General features: G+C 40.7%; 1 protein-coding gene across 2 annotated transcripts; it reads left to right on the top strand.

The window, feature by feature from the left end:
* Nucleotides 1–9900: 9900 nt before the first annotated feature.
* On the top strand, nt 9901–11913 carry ptger2b (prostaglandin E receptor 2b (subtype EP2)). Of its 2 annotated transcripts, none has more exons than XM_053445721.1 (2): nt 9901–10585; nt 11409–11913. In XM_053445721.1, exons 1-2 carry the CDS (start codon nt 9935–9937, stop codon nt 11649–11651), a joined length of 894 nt encoding a protein of 297 aa, XP_053301696.1. In that variant the 5' UTR covers nt 9901–9934; the 3' UTR covers nt 11652–11913. The 2 variants fall into 2 exon arrangements, with proteins under 2 accessions (XP_053301696.1, XP_053301695.1); XM_053445720.1 differs by having other exon boundaries at nt 9901–10717.
* Nucleotides 11914–18883: the final 6970 nt, after the last annotated feature.

Below are 18883 nucleotides of genomic sequence, written 5' to 3'. Positions count from 1 at the left end.
TCATAAATTACCTTTGCGTCTTAGCGTAAAAAATAATGTGCTCTCTTTTCTTGGTTCTCGTCAGGACACGTGCACCGGCATTTTGGACAAGCTGTAGAGTCTTTAACGACTTATTCTTGGAGCCTGATAATAATGATTTACAATAGTCCAGTCTCGATGTAACAAAGGCATGGACTCGTTTTTCTGCATCTTTTCTGATAGGACATGTCTGACAAATTTCCCCCCCATTTGCATGTCGTGTGTGTGTGCAAGTGTGTGGGACCATAAATGTAATCAAAAAAAAATTAAAAATCCACTTTATCTCTGAATTTATTTACTTATTAAATTAATTTTCCTCTCTTTCTTTTCTTTGTTTTGCAGCATTGTTGTATTTACATGTATTGTTATAATATAATATTCCTATGTACTTGTGTGTGTGTATATATATATATACAGTGCCTTGCATAAGTATTCACCCCCTTTGGACTTTTCTACATTTTGTCATGGTATAACCACAGATTAAAATTTATTTCATCGTGAGTTTATGTAATGGACCAACACAAAATAGTGCATCATTTGGAAGTGGGGGGAAATATTACATGAATTTCACAATTATTTACAAATAAAAATCTGAAAAGTGTTGAGTGCATATGTATTCACCCCCTTTACTGTGAAACCCCTAACAAAGATCTGGTGCGACCAATTGCATTCACAAGTCACATTTGCAAGTCACATAATTAGTAAATAGGGTCCACCTGTCTGCAATTTAATCTCAGTATAAATACACCTGTTCTGTGACGGACTCAGAGTTTGTTGGAGATCATTACTGAACAAACAGCATCATGAAGACCAAGGAGCTCACCAAACAGGTCAGGGATAAAGTTGTGGAGAAATATGAAGCAGGGTTAGGTTATAAAAAAATATCCAGAGCTTTGAACATCTCTCTGAGCACCATAAAATCCATCATAAGAAAATGGAAAGAATATGGCACAACCGCAAACCTACCAAGAGGAGGCCGTCCACCCAAACTGAAGAGTCGGACAAGGAGAAAATTAATCAGAGAAGCAACCAGGAGGCCCATGGTTACTCTGGAGGAGTTGCAGAGATCCACAGCTGAGGTGGGAGAATCTGTCCACAGGACAACTATTAGTCGTCTACTCCACAAATCTGGCCTTTATGGAAGAGTGGCAAGAAGAAAGCCATTGTTGAAAGGGATCCATAAAAAATCCCGTTTGGAGTTTGCCAGAAGCCATGTGGGAGACACAGCAAACATGTGGAAGAAGGTGCTCTGGTCAGATGAGACCAAAATTGAACTTTTTGGCCTCAATGCAAAACGCTATGTGTGGCGAAAACCCAACACTGCCCATCACCCTGAGCACACCATCCCAACAGTGAAACATGGTGGTGGTAGCATCATGCTGTGGGGATGCTTCTCTTCAGCAGGTACAGGGAAACTGGTCAGAATAGAGGGAAAGATGGATGGAGCCAAATACAGGGAAATCCTTGAAGAAAATCTGATGCAGTCTGCAAAAGACTTGAGACTGGGGCGGAGGTTCATCTTCCAGCAGGACAATGACCCTAAACATACAGCCAGAGCTACAAAGGAATGGTTTGGATTAAAGAATGTTAATGTCTTAAAATGGCCCAGTCAAAGCCCAGACCTCAATCCAATAGAGAATCTATGGCAAGACTTGAAGATTGCGGTTCACAGACGGTCTCCATCCAATCTGACTGAGCTTCATCTTTTTTGCCAAGAAGAATGGACAAACCTTTCCATCTCTAGATGTGCAAAGCTGGTAGAGACATACCCCAAAAGACTTGCAGCTGTAATTGCAGCGAAAGGGGGTTCTACCAAGTATTGACACAGGGGGGTGAATACTTATGCACCCAACAGATGTCAACTTTTTTGTTCTCATTATTGTTTGTGTCACAATAAAATGTATTTTGCACCTCCAAAGTACTATGCATGTTTTGTTGATCAAACGGGAAAAAGTTTATTTAAGTCTATTTGAATTCCAGTTAGTAACAGTACATAATGGGAAAAAGTCCAAGGGGGGTGAATACTTATGCAAGGCACTGTAGCTATGGTAGTAAAGGGGCTACCTGGTTCATACAAGCCATTCGTCGTGCACATCATCCAGACAATGACACTGTAACGTTCGGTGAGTTTAAAACAAAACTGCGGAGTTACAAGAGTACTGAAAAAAATGGGAAGAGTGACGTGAATGTTGAAGATGACCACGTGATGAAGATTAGCGGGGCAACAAGGTCACGAGGAAGAGGAAAGAAAATGGACCGGGCTGATGTTGAGTGTTACACATGCGGTAAAAAGGGACACATGGCCAGGACATGTCCTGACGAATATCAGGTAAGAAGAGAGGAACGAAGCCGTGACCATGTGAAGAAAGCTGATGGAGAGATGGAGGCAGAGCCTACACCTTTTTGTTTCTTCAGAATGAGTGACTGTCCCACACAGAGGAAACAAGAAGGGTCTCATGGTCGACTGCGGCGCAACAACACACATGATAAACGACGCCACAAAGTTCAAAACAGTTGACAAGAGCTTCAGACCCGAGGACCACATGATCGAGCTTGCCGACGGATCAAAGGTGAGCGGGATGGCGAAGATGAGGGGAGACGCCAAAGTCTGCTTGCTGGACATCGAGGGACGACCAGTGAAAACGAGGCTAAAGCAAGCACTCTACAACCCCTCGTTTCCACAAAACATCTTTTCAGTCAAAGATAGATAGATATATAGATAGATAGATTACTTTATTCATCCCCGAAGGGAAATTAAGTCGTCATAGCAGCCGGTACATTTTAATACAATAAAATACAATACAATAGAATAAAATAAAAAATATTGAGGTAGAAAGAATAAAAAACAGAAACACAAGATAAATAGGTAGATAAGGTGCAGTGGCAGATGATGGTAATAGTACTGATGATATGATGGTAATGTTATTGTTAGACAGTATATAAAAAATAGTACAGTATATATAGTATATAATATAAGATAATATATATTTATATATGATAGTAATTATACCAATATAATAGCAGTATATAGTAATAATAATAGTAAATATAATAATGATAACATGTACACATGTATAAATATGTGTATATAGACTTATATATACAAAGAATATACAAAGAGTATGATATAATATATGATATATAGTACGGGTATAAATATAAGTATTTGACGATACAATAGATAATATAATATACTATGAGTGTAAGAATATGCAGACAGAGTGTGCATAAGACAGTATTATTGTATAAAGCCTGATGTCCCCTTTAAGGACGGTAATGACTGGCTGGTCCACAAGGAAGGTACCAAGTTTAAAATGGACGTGTATGGTAGGTTGTTTTACCTTAGCACATTAGAGGATGAACATGTTGATGAAGTGTATGGTTGTCATGACATTCAAACGTGGCATAGGATACTTGGTCATTGGAATTTTGATGATGTTGCAAAATTAGAAAAGGTTGTTGAAGGGATATCTATAAAAGGGAAACATGACAACACTACGGTGACCCTGAGAGCTCAACCAACAGCAACTTAAGAAAACACATGCAAGTTAAGAAAACACATGCAAGTTGACAAAACACAGGCAAAGTAACAAAACATCTTCATCAAGTTCACAACACAACACAACACATTACAGAAACGTGCAGCAAATAGACACACGCGCTGCAAATAGACAAACGCGCTGCAAATAGTGAAACGCGCTGCAAATAGTGAAACGCACTGCAAATAGAGAAGAAACGACAATGGAAGTGTTTCCAGAGGACAGCTAAAAGTGATGGACACTGCTGCCACAACAGACACAAAAACGTCTAATACACCGTACAAATTCGATTCCACACAGGGGTCTGAAACCCGCGGATCTGGAGCCGAATGCGGCTCTTCAGCCCCTCTGTGTGTGTGTGTGTGTGTGTGTGTGTGTGTGTGTGTGTGTGTGCGAGGTCTGGAAATGTCTCGATTCTTAGATGCATCACGATGTGGACTCTGCATCGATGAAGAGACTGATCTCAATGACTCATGAGGTGCTGTCATTTGCCAGCACCTTGGCACACAAAACACACTGAGGACGTTGCTCAGTCGTGCCAGTGACGGTGAAACCAAAGTGCAAATAGCTCTCGTCATATTTGCAAAGCTTTGGCTTCTTCGCAACTGGCGCATCGGTTGCCTGACTTTTACGAATCAGAAACTTGTCCATGGTTGTGTTTGTTTGCTGTGTGATGTTAATAAAGTTGTAATTGCAACGTTGTGGTCTTGTGAGTGTGTTTGTATGTGTGGCTGGGAGCGACTTGCACATGAATAATGAATAAGGCTCAGTGTTGCCAATTCCTCAGTAAGGAAAGTAGCTATTGGCTGCCCTAAAAGTCGCAAAATGTCGCTAAATGACGTCATCGCCTAATTTGCATAATGTAATGGACTCACAGAAAGTGTGAAAAAAACACCCTAAATATGTTTAGAAGCTTTCTTCTACAGAAGCGTATTACATTCACTTCACAAAAAAAGTATCTGTTCTTCTGGGATAATTATCTCGGAAATTCCGAGATAAATGCCCCAAAAAATTCAAAACAAAAGCGAATGCAACACGCTCCCGTATTCTTCTGTTTGTTGTTATTTTTTTTTATCTTGCCATTGAAATAGGCCATCACATCTCAAAATAACTTCATGACTTTAATGCTGTATCTAGACCCAAATACATAAATCGATTTTGTCCTGTATTGTTAAATGTTAGAATATCAAATTTAATCAAAAGGTTGTTATGTGGGGTGGAACTTCTAGCTCTAGGTCCAACCCTCCTCCTTTATCCGGGCTTGGGACCGGCAAAATGATCCAAAAGAGATACTCTGGCAGAGCAAGTTATTTTTTTTTCTTCTTAAGTTTTGGTTTCGTTTTCAGGGCCCTGAAAGGGTTCAGTTTCACCTCGTTCCACACGGGAGATGTGGACTCTGCATCGATGAAGAGACTGATTTCAATGACTCATGACTCATGTTTTCCAGTGACAGTGAAGATACATTGACACTTACATCCCGCTATGTAAGCCAGGGCAGGATCAGCGATGGCTTTGCGCATGCGCAATTCATTTGCAGTCTGGAGGACGCAGAGTGTGGGTCTCCTCTCTGCTCTGACTGCAGGACTCCTGCGTAAGGCTACTGGGAAACTGACCGCCTGTGAGTGCGTTGGGACGGCGGAGGGACTCACGCCAGCACCCGCTGCTCGTTGAGGACAGTAACTGCAGAACGATACGTGCTTTCACGTCAGTCTCCAAAACAACAGAAAGTCTCCAATATCACCAGAAAAAGTCGCTAGATTTGTCGCTAGTAGCTTTTGACATAAAAAGTCGCCATGAGGGTTTGGAAAGTCACTAAGTTGGCAACACTGGTCTCTCCGAGCGAGTGGGCGGGGTCGGAGCGCCGGGACACACACACACACACACACACACACACACACACACACACGCAAACACACACAAACACACTCGCCCGCTCCTGGTATTTCATGATGGCCTGATACGATGATGATTTAAAAAATGAACGTGACGTTCACTCACGTTCATCATTACGTTCACGTTAATAATATGAAAACTGATTCGTTAAGTTCAGCGTTGGCGAAAAAATATGCACAACACTGTACAGTACAGCCACTGCGGAGGGGCTGAAGAGCCGCATTCGGCTTCAGAGCCGCGGGTGGCCGACCCCTGTGTGGAACCGAATTTGTATGGTGTATTGGACGTTTTTGTGTCTGCTGTTTTTGTGTCTGCTGTGGCAGCAATGTCCATCACTTTTAGCTGTCCTCTGGAAACACTTCCGTTGGACTCTAGATGCGAAAAGGGGATCCTTGTAGGCTATGACAAATACAGTCCAGCATATAACGTGTATTATCCCGAGACAGGAAAAGTCCTAAAACATAGGCTGGTGAAATTCATCACCAAAGGTAACGCAGATAGCCAGACTCAGACAGATTGTGACATGGGGAAAGACATTGAGAGTTATGGAGACACACCACCACAGATAGTCAACCAGGGTCAGGGACAGCCTAAGGAGAGTAAAGAGACCAAAGTTACAGTACAAAAGAGTGTAATGATGAGGAATGGGAAAATGTAGATTATTTCTACAGAGTGGCTTATGATTTACCTAAAACACTGAAAGAGGCAAGGGACTCTAAGAAGTCAAAAATATTGGCTGACGCGATGAAAGAGGAGATGAACTCTTTGACAAAGAATGACACTTTCACTCTGACCCCACTGCCAAGAGGCAAACAAGCAGTGGGAGGTCGCTGGGTATGTGCAGTGAAAGAGAGCCCAGATGGATCTGAGACTTGTAAAGCCAGATATGTCGCAAAGGGGTATGGTCAAGTGGAAGGGATCGACTATAAAGAGACCCTTTCACGTACAGCCAACATGACCTCTGTACGAGCAATAATGCAGGTGGCTGTACAGGAGGATCTTACTCTACACCAAATGGATGTGAAAACTGCTTACCTCCATGCTCCTTGGACTGTGAAGTATATATGGAGCAACCGGAAGGTTTGAGATGAACTCAAAAACAGGAGAACACTTAAGCCTGAAACATGCTTCTGCGACCTGGTCTGCGTCTTTTCACGCCGCTGTGGCACAAGACTCGTTGTCATTCATGCTTCCCCAACCGTTGCGCGTCTTACAAAGCAATTCCGCGCCAGAACACTAGGTGGAGTAATGCTTTTTGTCGAAGACGACCTGAGAGACGCCTTCTTTCTTCTTCATCGATTGTTTATTTACATAGCTACTGCGGCTCCTTGTAGCCTTTTTCAGGCGGACAAATACGCCAGTCAGTGACGGGTTATACAAGTGGACATACTTTCGGATCTCTTCTGCCAAACGCTCTTCTATTTGGTCCATATTCATTCTTCTAAATCTCCCGTTGTTTCTGCCTGTATTATGGAGCATGAAACCGGAAATACAGCTCCAGAAGGGATGTAGAGCAGACCAATCAAAGCCTTGCGGGCTGAGTGAGCTTGCGGAGCTTTGCCTTAAATTTTAGAAAAGTGGGGCGACGCCCGTCAGCACGTAAGAAGGGATACATAAGCACGTAAGGGACCCGGAAGGGCTCTTGTGCTTACGGGCCCGTGAAAACGCAGAAGCATGTTTCAGGCTTTAGTGTGTAAACTCAACAAGTCATTGTATGGTTTAAAACAGTCTGGGCGTAACTGGAACATGTTACTGCATTATTACCTTACAGTGAAAAATGATGCTGATCATTGTGTCTACAGCAGAAAATCTGAGCACCAGAAAGTGATTCTGTTAGTATGGGTAGTTGACCTAATCATAGCAGCGAGTAACAACACCTTACTCAATGATGTTAAAGAAATGTTGAAGAGAAGGTTTAAGATGAAAGATATGGGTCCACTTAAACACTTCCTGGGTATCGTTTTCATACAGAGTGACGGAGAGATCAAAATGACTCAAAAGAGACACATAGAGAAGATATTAACGAAATTTGTAATGTCCGAATGCAAACCGAGATCCACCCCATGTAAGCAAAAGTGAAACTTTGACAGTGAGGGTGAAGTTATTGATTCAACAGGATATAGAGAGATAATAGGTAGCTTAATATAAATTATGACATGTATCAGACCTGACCTGAGCTGGGCTGTTAGTAAATTATCTCAATACCTAGCAGAACCAAAGCAACAGCATTGGGCTACAGCAAAACATCTACTGAGGTACTTAAAGGATACTATAGATAAACAACTACACTACCAGAAATGTGAGGAAAACCTACTACAGCTGGAGGGATATAGTGATGCTGATTGGGCAGCCGATAGGGATGATAGGAGGAGCACAAGTGGATACTGTTTCAGCTTAACTGAGAATGGTCCAGTTATATCGTGGAAGAGTAGAAAACAGCCAATGGTGGCATTATCCACCTGCGAAGCTGAGTATATGGCAATAGCAGCTTCTACTGAAGAGAGTATGTACCTTGTACAACTACTTAGAGGAATAGATAGTGGTAACCAGCGTGTACCAATCAAGATATATGAGGACAACCAGGGGGCGATAGCTTCATCTAAGAACGCAGTATGCAGACAGAGAAGCAAACACATAGATATAAAGTATCACTTTGTACGGTCTGCACACGCAGAAGGAAAAATATCTATAGAATACTGTCCTACTGCAAACATGGTAGCTGATGTCCTTACCAAGCCAGTGACAAAGGCTAAGTTTGAGAGTTTCAAGGGGTATTTGTTTGGAGAGTAATGTGAACTGGCAGATGTAAATATTTTGAAGTTTTTATAACACTGTCAGTATGCCCAATGTTTTATTTTGGAGTTATGTATTTTTGGTTTTTATTTACCACTATAGAGAGCTATACACATGTCTTTGAGTGGGAGTGATGAGCATATTTGATAATATGAGTAGCAATGCCATGTTAAATAGCCCATGCAGTGATGTCACATTAGAACATGTTGTGCCCGCGTGCACTGGGATGCTGTTGTGCACATGCGCGGAATAAACGCTGTGAATATTAGCTACTAGAAGATACTAGCTAACCACTCTGGTGACTGTGATAACGATAGACTGCTGCAGAGATGTCTAACGCTACAGTAGGGTTATTTTTTTTTCAATTAAAAAAACAATATAACTAAATTCCAACAAAAAAATGTAATTTGCAAAAATGCGATTCAGTCCAAAGCATGATTTATCTGTACTGGTATACATCTATTTCGGTTTTGATTTACATGTGACAAGACTTTCCATTTTAGAAAGAAAATCTTTCCCCTTTTTTAATTAAACTTTACATTTTTACTGCACAAAAAATTAAACTTATTTATTGTGTCATGCTTGTGTCAGTATCCTCAGGGGCCTTTAATTATCATCAATGAAAGTCATTCAGCAGCATGTATCATTAACAGTACAAGACTTAGTTCAGCTTTTTAGCTTACAACACAAACGTATTGTACTACATTGGGTGAAACAAAAATCGTGGTCAACGGCGCCATCCAAAGGACATAGTGTGCCACAAACAAACCAAGCAATCACATTTTCCCCCTGCAAATTAAAATGCAGCTCATATCCAAAACTGACACGAACAGACAGAACTGACATCTTCAGACATCACAGTGAATAGTAGCTTTTTCCATATACTTGAATATTAGAACAAAGGATTTATTGCAGAGGTTTTTTAGAAACGTAATCCCATCAAGGTGATTTAAAAGCCAACTATTATGTAAGAGCATAGACTTCCACCTTAATAATTTGAGGTATCTAACTACCAGAGTTGTTGATGCCAGAACACACTGATTCATTAATGTGAGATTGGAAATGACCCCGCACGTACAGGTACAGCTGCAGTGTCAGATCTGCAGAGGAGTTCTCAGTGCATGATGGGAGTTCCCCCCAGCAATCTTGGCCTATTGCTGCATATCTAAGGGATGCTTCTGGAATCAACTGAGCCAGCCTCCACCATTAGCTTGATTGGGAGATTCAGGTTTTAAGCCTTACCTAAGAGATGGAGTCTATCACCTGAAGCCAAACTGCAAACTGGTTCTAAAGGAGAAGAGCCGGAAGCTTTCCTCTACGTTTTCCATTCCAGTCAGTTCTTACCCTGCATTGATAATTTCTCCTTTCAAGGCAATTGCATTCAAATGTGCAGAGAGATGAAACAAAATTGCCTGATGACCAATAAAATATACTTCTGAGTTCTCACTACATTGTCCCCTATCAGCAGCCTAGAATACACAGTGCAGTTACCGTAAAGGCTCTTCAGTGAGCTACATTTCAACATTGTCAAAATACAGTTTAAAATTACATTGCTTTTGGTTTAGATTATGTCTGAGTGATGCGCGTGTGTGAGATCGGATAAGGGGCGGGGCGCGAACTTAGTAGTTGCAACATGTGCACTGACTTTCAGCACACTACCACTGAACACTCGCTTTACTTGTGTACTCTAAATGTCTGTGGGAAATAACTCTAAGGGGAACAACGAGTGCCAGGACATTGACTTCGTGAACTCTGGACAGCCCTATATTTCGGCGGTGATGTTCTCTGCCGGTGTGTTCGGCAATATCGTGGCACTGCTCCTGTTAAAAGTCCGCCGCGGGAGGACCAACCGGTCCCTTTACCAGATCCTGGTCACTGCGCTTCTCCTGACGGACCTACTTGGCTCCCTGTCTGTCAGCCCTGCTGTGCTGGCCGCTTATTTTCACAACAAAACACTGGTGGCGATGAGTTCGAACAAAGAGGTGTGTTCCTACTTCGGCTTCAGTATGACCTTCCTGAGCCTATCCACACTGGGCATCCTATGCGTAATAGCGCTCGAGCGTTACTTCTCCATTGGCCACCCTTACATGTACGAGCAGCACTTAAGCACACGCTGTGCTTACGTTGTCATTACGCTCGTCTACACGGGCAGCATCCTTTTCTGCATCCCTCCTTTCATGGGTTTTGGTGACTACGTGCAGTACTGCCCGGGGACCTGGTGTTTTCTGCAGATGGCTCACACGGAGAGAAACGATACAGTTTACACCGTTTTTTACGCTTCTCTCATCCTCATCATGAGCTCTACGACAGTGGTGTGCAACGTATCTGTCATTTATCTATTGGTAAGGATGCACGGGAGGGGTAAGGTCCGCCGTCTCTTCCGGCACCACAGGTCCATGACAGAGGAGGTGGCTCATCTCCTGCCACTAGCTTTCATCACTGTTGTCTTCATCTGCTGCACCTTCCCCTTAGTGGTAAGAGCTCTAATGGTTAAAATTTTACAACAATGTGGTTCATCCAGAGGTATCAACAAGAAACCATTACAACACAGACGGTTCTTTCTGGTATAGAGTATCAGAGTATATTGCCATAGGAAACAAAAGAAACACAGACATCTCTGTTCAATCTTTTCCAGGTTGATATGCCGCTGTATTAGCCTTTTATGCTTCATCACTCCAGCTCACAAAGAAATGTTGTGCTCTGAACTACAACAATTATTTTACTGATATAATTATTTGTTTTTGTATATATATACTGCTTAATACTGCACATAAAATGGAAATAATATTATAATACAGTATCCCTCAGAATTTAACACTGCACTCTCCACAAATTTGCACGTTGCTCTGTTTGCTGGATTTCTATCACACCTGAGGGGAACTGCATTGTAAACATTATAGGCTCTGAGTATACAGTATACTGTCCTTGCAGTAAAGCCTTGTTGTTATGCATTGTTGAACAGTATTCACTTGTACATGGTTGCTATCGTGATGCAAGGTTAGGCCTAATGATTATATTATGTTGTAATTATGTATTTCCTTTTCTTTCCCATTCCCATTCCCAACACACACACACACACACACACACACACACACACACACACACACACACACACACACACACACACACACACACACAAACGTACACACACGCACACCTCCAAAGCTCAGAGTGTACATAAACCTAACAGGCAACCCGGATAAGCATTACACAGATGATCTACAAGCTCTCCGTTTGCTTTCATTCCACTCCATCATTAACCCATGGGTTTTCATCATCCTCCGCCCCTCTGCTCTGAAAATTATTTGGAAGAAGTTGCAGAAACCACAGAAGTCCAAACACGTGGCAGGAGGCCATGCATTACAGCTCAAGAAACAGGAAAATGAGGACAATATTGGACATGGATGAGTTGCACTAGGCCTCTAGGCCTGTTGCAGATTCTCTGTCTAAGGGTAGGTGAAGTGAACTGAAGAAAGGCTAAAACCAAACAGAGCCAATGTTGCCACATCTCATACAGCAGACACCAGGAAGCTCTCTAGATGATGTTGGAGTGTGAGGACATGTTATTTAGGCAGCTGTTTGGAGTGGGCCTGTCTCTTCTGTTAATCTATCAATCGTTGGGTCATTATGCACAGGTTTTGTTGCTAATAAATACAGAAATCTCTGTTTATCTGTGTGTCTGACTCTCTGATTTTCTGAACAATCACTCATCCCATCGACCCTAAGGAGCATGTGTTACTGAGGATTTCGGAGAGTGCAGAGTCAATTGAAGAGTTTTGGTGTGTTTGTATGTAATATTTCACATATGAAGGACAGTTTGTTGGCAGAGGGAAGGGACCCAGTTCCTTCAGCAGCAGCTGAACACAAGCAGTTCCAAAAAGGAACTGGTACCACTCCAGAGGTGTGTGGTGGAAATTTGGTCAACAAACGAGGTTCTGAGACAAGTTTTATTTGTGGTTTTATTTGTAAAAGATATCTGCAGAAAGGATCACACAGGCAAGGTGGGGGCTGCAAGTGAGATGAAATGTGAAGTGTCTGTGTTCATATTTAAGTGTTTTCTGTGTGGGTTACCTCCTGACCCCAAAGCACGCCTGATAGGTTCAATCTTTGATGAAGGTGAGATAAAAATGACAATCGGCTGCAGTAAGTGAAGGAGAGTTTACAATCTGGTTTAAACTGTGGAGGTTAGCTGGAGAAATACAGGTCCTTTGCTTCCTTTACCTTGCAGTTGTTTAAAGTAAGTATTTCTTTCAACAGTGAAAAATGTACCTACAATTTGTGAGAAGTTCACCTGTGTTCAGCTTTCTAATATGTGCAGGCTATATTATCTCCTCCATCCATGAAGAAGTTTTGACAGATATCTTTTTTTTCTCAGGAACAACAATGTTCAGTGTCGATAAGAACTATTTATTGAAGGCCTAGTCATTTGTATAAGAACAAATTAGCAAAAAATAGGGTAACACATATAAAAACTGGGTTTGGTGGCTTGCCAATGTGAAATTTAAGAACCACAGAGACCAAGAGTTCTGAACATTAATAAAGAAACTGTTCAACAATACAGACAACTGGAGTGAGATATGGACCTCAAAGCTAGCTAAATTTTGAACAAATATATGGCGACACTTATTTTCAGAAAATGATGGCAAGGCATACTTCAAGACCAATTGCCCTAGGTGAGCTTTTTTGAGATCACGTAGCTGCTCTGGACCATAATTCAAGGTAACAAAATCATTCAAAATAAAAGTTTTGTTCTCTACTCCTAGTAAATCATAGTTTTGATGGTTAGACCTGGGTTTCTTTAATGATTCAATCACAGCGGCAAAGTTTTACAGTGGAGAAGTATTTTTAGTCATCACACATGGATGTTATGTAACATGGATGTGAGGATGCAGATTTATGCAAACTACTTTTCTCTTTAGCTAACTGTAGGCTGCACAGTGGAGTTGAGGCCAATTTACATTTTTCTCCAAAGCTCGAGTGTTTTTGTTTCCTACATATGATTCCCGTCCTGTAGGCCATATGACCTACAGAGCACAAGCAGTGCATGTCAGTCACCTCTTGTCCTCAATAGTTTCTCATTCAATTCTTTTTTACAGCATAGAGGTGGAAATGGGCTTCCATAGCAGGACGATTGAAATAATCCAAAAGCTGCATCTTGATTCTTCATGCCAAGTGGCCACTACAGACAGTAGTAAATATTAGACTCGTTGATGCTCAGTCGTATTGTTCAATATGAATTTCTTGCCATTGTTCAATATTTATTCCTTTTTTTTTTTTACATTTCTGTAATGAGATGGCTCCATAATATATATAGAGAAAAGGCTGTGTCATTACGAACCACAATTTTGATTACGTAATTCATGCATTAGGCCTGTTTAGGATCATTATTATTTGCAAATTAATATTCATTTTATTATGATCGCACATGCTGGCCTATACTATCAACTGTTCAAAGTGACGGTTTACAAAATTAACACACTACTTGTCAGATGAGAGTGGATGAAATGAGGAATAGTTGTCTCACCCTAAAGAATGTGGGCCATTATTGATACAAAATCTAAATCTGCATCACAAATTAAATGAAAATGTGTTAATGACATTGCCCCATTATTGGGTGAACTAAACATGAAAGAGTAGACTTAGATTTCCCTGTTCATAACACATGTCTATCTTTTGCAGGACAGGCATACGTATGCGTAACATATGACAAAAAAGTTGTGGCATACATTAAGAATACACCCACCTCTCCCGGCACAACTCCACCCCTGGTAACTGCTGATGCTGTAACATTGTTGATGTTATCCTGTTCACCCAGTTGCCTATTTACATATTCAGCAGACAGAACAACATGACAACATATTGATCACAATTACAGCTCTGGGCTCTACAGAGGACAAGTTCCCATCACTTCAAGATCTTCAGTGGTGTCAAATAAGCAACAAAAGTATTTTCTAATCAATGTCAATGTCAATGTCAATTTTATTTATATAGCACATTTGAAACAACTTGGATGACCAAAGTGCAGTACAGGTGGAGTGGTACGACCAAAGGACAGTAAAACGTAATACATAAAATTTCAAGTAATACATTAAACATACATTAAAGTTCAAGTAATACAAATAAAATACAATTAATAATGTAAAATAAAAAATATAAAAAATATTAATACAAATAATAAAATAAAATATAAGAAATACGATAAGAAAATTAAAACAACGCACTCAACTGAAAGCCTGTGAGAACAGGGGCGTTTTTAATAGTGATTTAAATAGTGTTAAAGACGGGGCAGATCTAATGTGAAGTGGTAGGTTGTTCCACAGGTTTGGTGCGGCCACTGCGATTGCGTGATCTCCTCTCGTTAGTAGTCTTGTGTGAGGTTTTTCGAGTGTGCCTAATAAGAAGTTCTGATAAATAAGACGGCGCCAGTCCGTTAAGAGATTTAAAAGACAAACAGGAAGCCAGTTTAGGAGGCGCAACATGGGTGTGATATGGTCTCTTTTTTTTGTCCTAGTCAGCAGGCGAGAATCAGTTGTTTCTTTTCTAGCAAAACTTTACTGCTGATGCTTCCTCATTTGCAAAACATTACTGCTGATGATTCCTCATTTGCAACCTCACACACTTATCCAACAGAAGCTGAAGCTGCTCAGTACCACCACTTTACCACTGCTGCACATCCAGCTGTTCTAATCCAGTAAAGTCACAAATTCACCAAAAGTAGCTGTTCACAGTTTTGTCATTCAGGCTCCTTTAGCACAAGCTGTTCTCAGTCCCTGTGTCTGCGACATTTTGATGAGTAGTCTGACTTGTGGCAGATCCTGTATTGTGTTGGGATCCGATCTTTATGGTGGATCATGATCCTGGTGGCTGCTGACCATGGACTATGATTACAACAAGACTGCTTGATATACAATATGTCTACTCAGATTCTCTCCTATTACTGACAATAATCCATCAATTAATTTACCTTCCATTATGATACAAAGTGTTTATTCTAATCAATGCTACAAATACCTTTATCTTTCTAATGTTTTCCATTACACGTTACATCTATTGCACTTCTGTCCGTCCTGGGAGAGGGATACCTCCATGTGGCTCTCTCTGAGTTTGTAGTTTTTCCTTCACTCTTGTTGAGGGTTAAGGGCAGAGGATGTTACACCTTGTTAAAGCCCTATGACACAAATTGTGATTCGTGAATAAGGGCTGGACAAATGAAATTGCTCCACGTCAATATTCCCCAAATGTATTAATATGGTGCATGTAGAAGAACTACGGTAGCATAAACCTTGTAGAAATAAAATTGTGTTTTCCCGACTGAATACAATGCTCAGCTTATGTTGTGTTGACTCTTTTCAGCCAATGGGGAATTTGAATACCACACATAGTCAAATAGTGGGTCTGCAGGCAAGGTTGTACACATCTTCCCATAAGTATTCAGAGGCAAACATATAAAATAATATCCGGAAATCCAGGGATAATGTCAGTGACCAGAGGTCCCAGTCTGTGACTGTGAAAGTGATCTATCCTCCTCTCACTGCCCTGATGAAAGCCCCTGATAGTTGCTGTGAAAGAAGCACAAGAGACTCAGAGCCACCTTTGAGACCTGGAAATGTACTTCTCCAAACTCAGAAACAGCACTTTATTCAGTAATATTTATTTGCAAAATGCAATCAGTACAGTTAATGTAATGGTTGCAGGAGAAATACTGTGAGCAACGTTCAAGTACAGAGCACTAGCATCTTGTGCATCTTAACACAGGCAGTTACATAAAAATACTAAATGTGTCAGTAAGCATCATCCTGTGAAGCAAATAGTGGTATACAATCAACACCATATACATTGTAATATATTTTTGCAACATAGCATGCCTTTTTTGTTCCATGTCTTGGTTTTCTTTTTAAACGTAGACAGTTTGGTAGCTCTTAGAAGCGTTTTAAAACACATGTTAGTGATGATAGTCTTTGCTTTCGCTGCATTCAAACTAGCCTAGAGCTTCACTTAGTAATGTGAACAGTAGGATCACACAGATATGTGCATACACATATAGCGAGTACATTAACATGAATTTAAGAGAGGTTAAAAAGTGAATGGGATTTTATCACAGTAAGTGACATATTTTTATGCATTTGGTGTCATTTCCCTCAATGGTACATTATGTGAATGACAATGTTCTTAATTTCATGGGAAGAACATAGTTAGCTTATACAGCCACCACCATTTCTGCAGACGAAGATGCAGTACCCTTAATGGCCCTTGATGCTGGCTGTGAAATTTTTTCGACTGCATAGAATTCCATCAAAAATGTCCCAAATGTAATAAAACTGTTTTCTGCAGAATACGTGGTTATCACATGAAATTTGGGTCTACAGAGCTACTCTTCCTTCCTCTGTGACATCATGGTGAGTATGACAATTTACCAAAGCGGTATTAAGGCTTTTACAGGAGTATATAATGTGGTATGTTTGCTTGATTGACGGCCTTTCAAGTGTGTTAGCGATGGTGGTTGCTACTTGCTTATCCCAGCTTAACTCCATCAATGCTCCTTATACTTTGTTCATAATAACATTTTCAATTAAGATTCCACTGAGGGGTAAACCCAAATCCATGCTCCAGAAAGTCCCTTCAGGCACTTTCCGGCTGACTCTTACTTGTCTGTTGATATGTTTGACTCAAGTCCAATGAAAAGTACACAGTGCATGCTCACAGTGCTCTTCATAATCTCAAACCATTGCTTAACTGGTATTCCATGTACAGTATGGACCAGTCCCTCCTCTTGCATTATGGCTTATCTTCCATTCTGTTGTCACTCATTTTCATGGAGCATCGGTGCAGTCATTGTTCCGTCATCCTCTCAAAGTGTGAATGCAGCACTTTTCAAACAGTGTCATCAACAGACATTAGGACAACAAGCCCTGAGATAGTGTTCTAAGAGGTCATCATCCAATGGACAAGGTACAGAGAAAACAGCTTAGCTTAGGGACCATGCACAGAGAATGTGTGGCGTTTTCTCAGACATTTAAATCCAAGTTCTATCAACTCAGTTTTAGCATAGTGGAATTGTTACATTTAGATCAAGCCTCTCTTGTTTTACTATTTTACTCCTTGAAATGAGCTTTTTTGGGTCATGATCGTTTTTGTCTTTTACTTGTGTTCTGACTTTAGCCACATATGGAGTCACAGCACCGAGTTGGAGGTCCATAGTGTGTGAGACCTTATTTAAAATATTTACAATTATCTCATTGCCATCCATTAAATTTGAGATTAACACTTTGAGAACACACCCTATTTCTGTCCAGCCTTGTCTGATTTTATTTGAGTCTAACACCATGCTGACAGTGACATCATCTTGGATGTGACAAGCATCCTCTAGTTCTGTGTTAAAGGATTTTCCAGATTTATTCAAACACGATACAAGCTTTTAAGAAAGTGGTCATTGCCGTTTTGGCCATCATTTCTATCAGTGATGATGATAACAATGCACTCACCAAGTGAAATATTCAAATCTGGGACCATATCATCAAGTCTGATAACGAGAGAAGAAGTATGTCAGACATTAGGGAAGAGGTATTCTATTCAGCTTTGCTACCCAAATAGACAGCCCGACTTCATCTAGGAGGGACCAGTAACCCGATGTTTAAGTAAGGGTCCTATTTTCTCCTGAAAGTTAAATATAGTACTGGCCCAAGTTTTGGAAAAAATACCTAATATTTCCTTTCAAAATTGTAATTGTTACCTCTTTAACGAGGGGCGAACAGGTCCAGAGAGGATAACCAGTAGCTACATGTTGAATGTAAAGTAAAACACAAAACATTGAGGTATGTATACAAAATCAATGAATAAGTCAGTGCACACACAACTTTCTAAAGTGCAAGAAGGTCTGCATTTACCTCAACAAAATAAATATAACCTGGTTAATCAAAACGTAGACATCTTTGTGAAATATTCACCCATTGTTGAACCCCAGATCATTCTCCAGATAATAAAGGAAAACACCTGTCAAGATGTTTATCATGGACAGCAGACAATCCCACATTTTAATACCACACGCTGGATCTTCCTGTTTGTTGCCATGTACAGCTGTGCATACATTTTGGGCTGCATGTATACAGTCCAGACTCTTGAGGCTACACAGATAAACAAGGTATATTGTATGCTTGAATTAACAACAGCTGTCATAAAGGTAGCTTTATCATTTATTATACACGTGAACCAACAAGGGTGTGAACAAACAGCAAGTGTCATCTTCGTTTAATCACTATTTACGCATGATACAGACAATTCAAAACTGACCTTAAACTTTGGCAAGGGCTCATAAGACAGGCGCTGTTGTGTTCATTGTTGCTGGTTGACGTACACATGTGAGTGCGTCGTACTGAGATAACATTAGCTCAGTACAGTGTCAGCCTAACTGAGAGAAATGATGGCCACAGTTGCAAGGCTCTGACTTAAGTTATTTATCATTTAAACACCTATTAGCTGATGACTTTTTTTAATATGACCACCATTTGGCATAGCACAATTGCAGAGACCCCACCACGTCTCACATTTATAAAACACAATATGTGTCCATCAGATCCATAGGGCACAGTGAATTCTGTGAACATTACAATATGTAACACAATGGGACAAGTATAGTCCCTACT

The sequence above is a fragment of the Pleuronectes platessa genome, chromosome 17 (genome assembly GCF_947347685.1).
Source record: "Pleuronectes platessa chromosome 17, fPlePla1.1, whole genome shotgun sequence".
Taxonomy (NCBI): domain Eukaryota; kingdom Metazoa; phylum Chordata; class Actinopteri; order Pleuronectiformes; family Pleuronectidae; genus Pleuronectes; species Pleuronectes platessa.
Note: the sequence above shows the minus strand (reverse complement) of the source record. Positions and strands in the feature narration are given on the sequence as shown.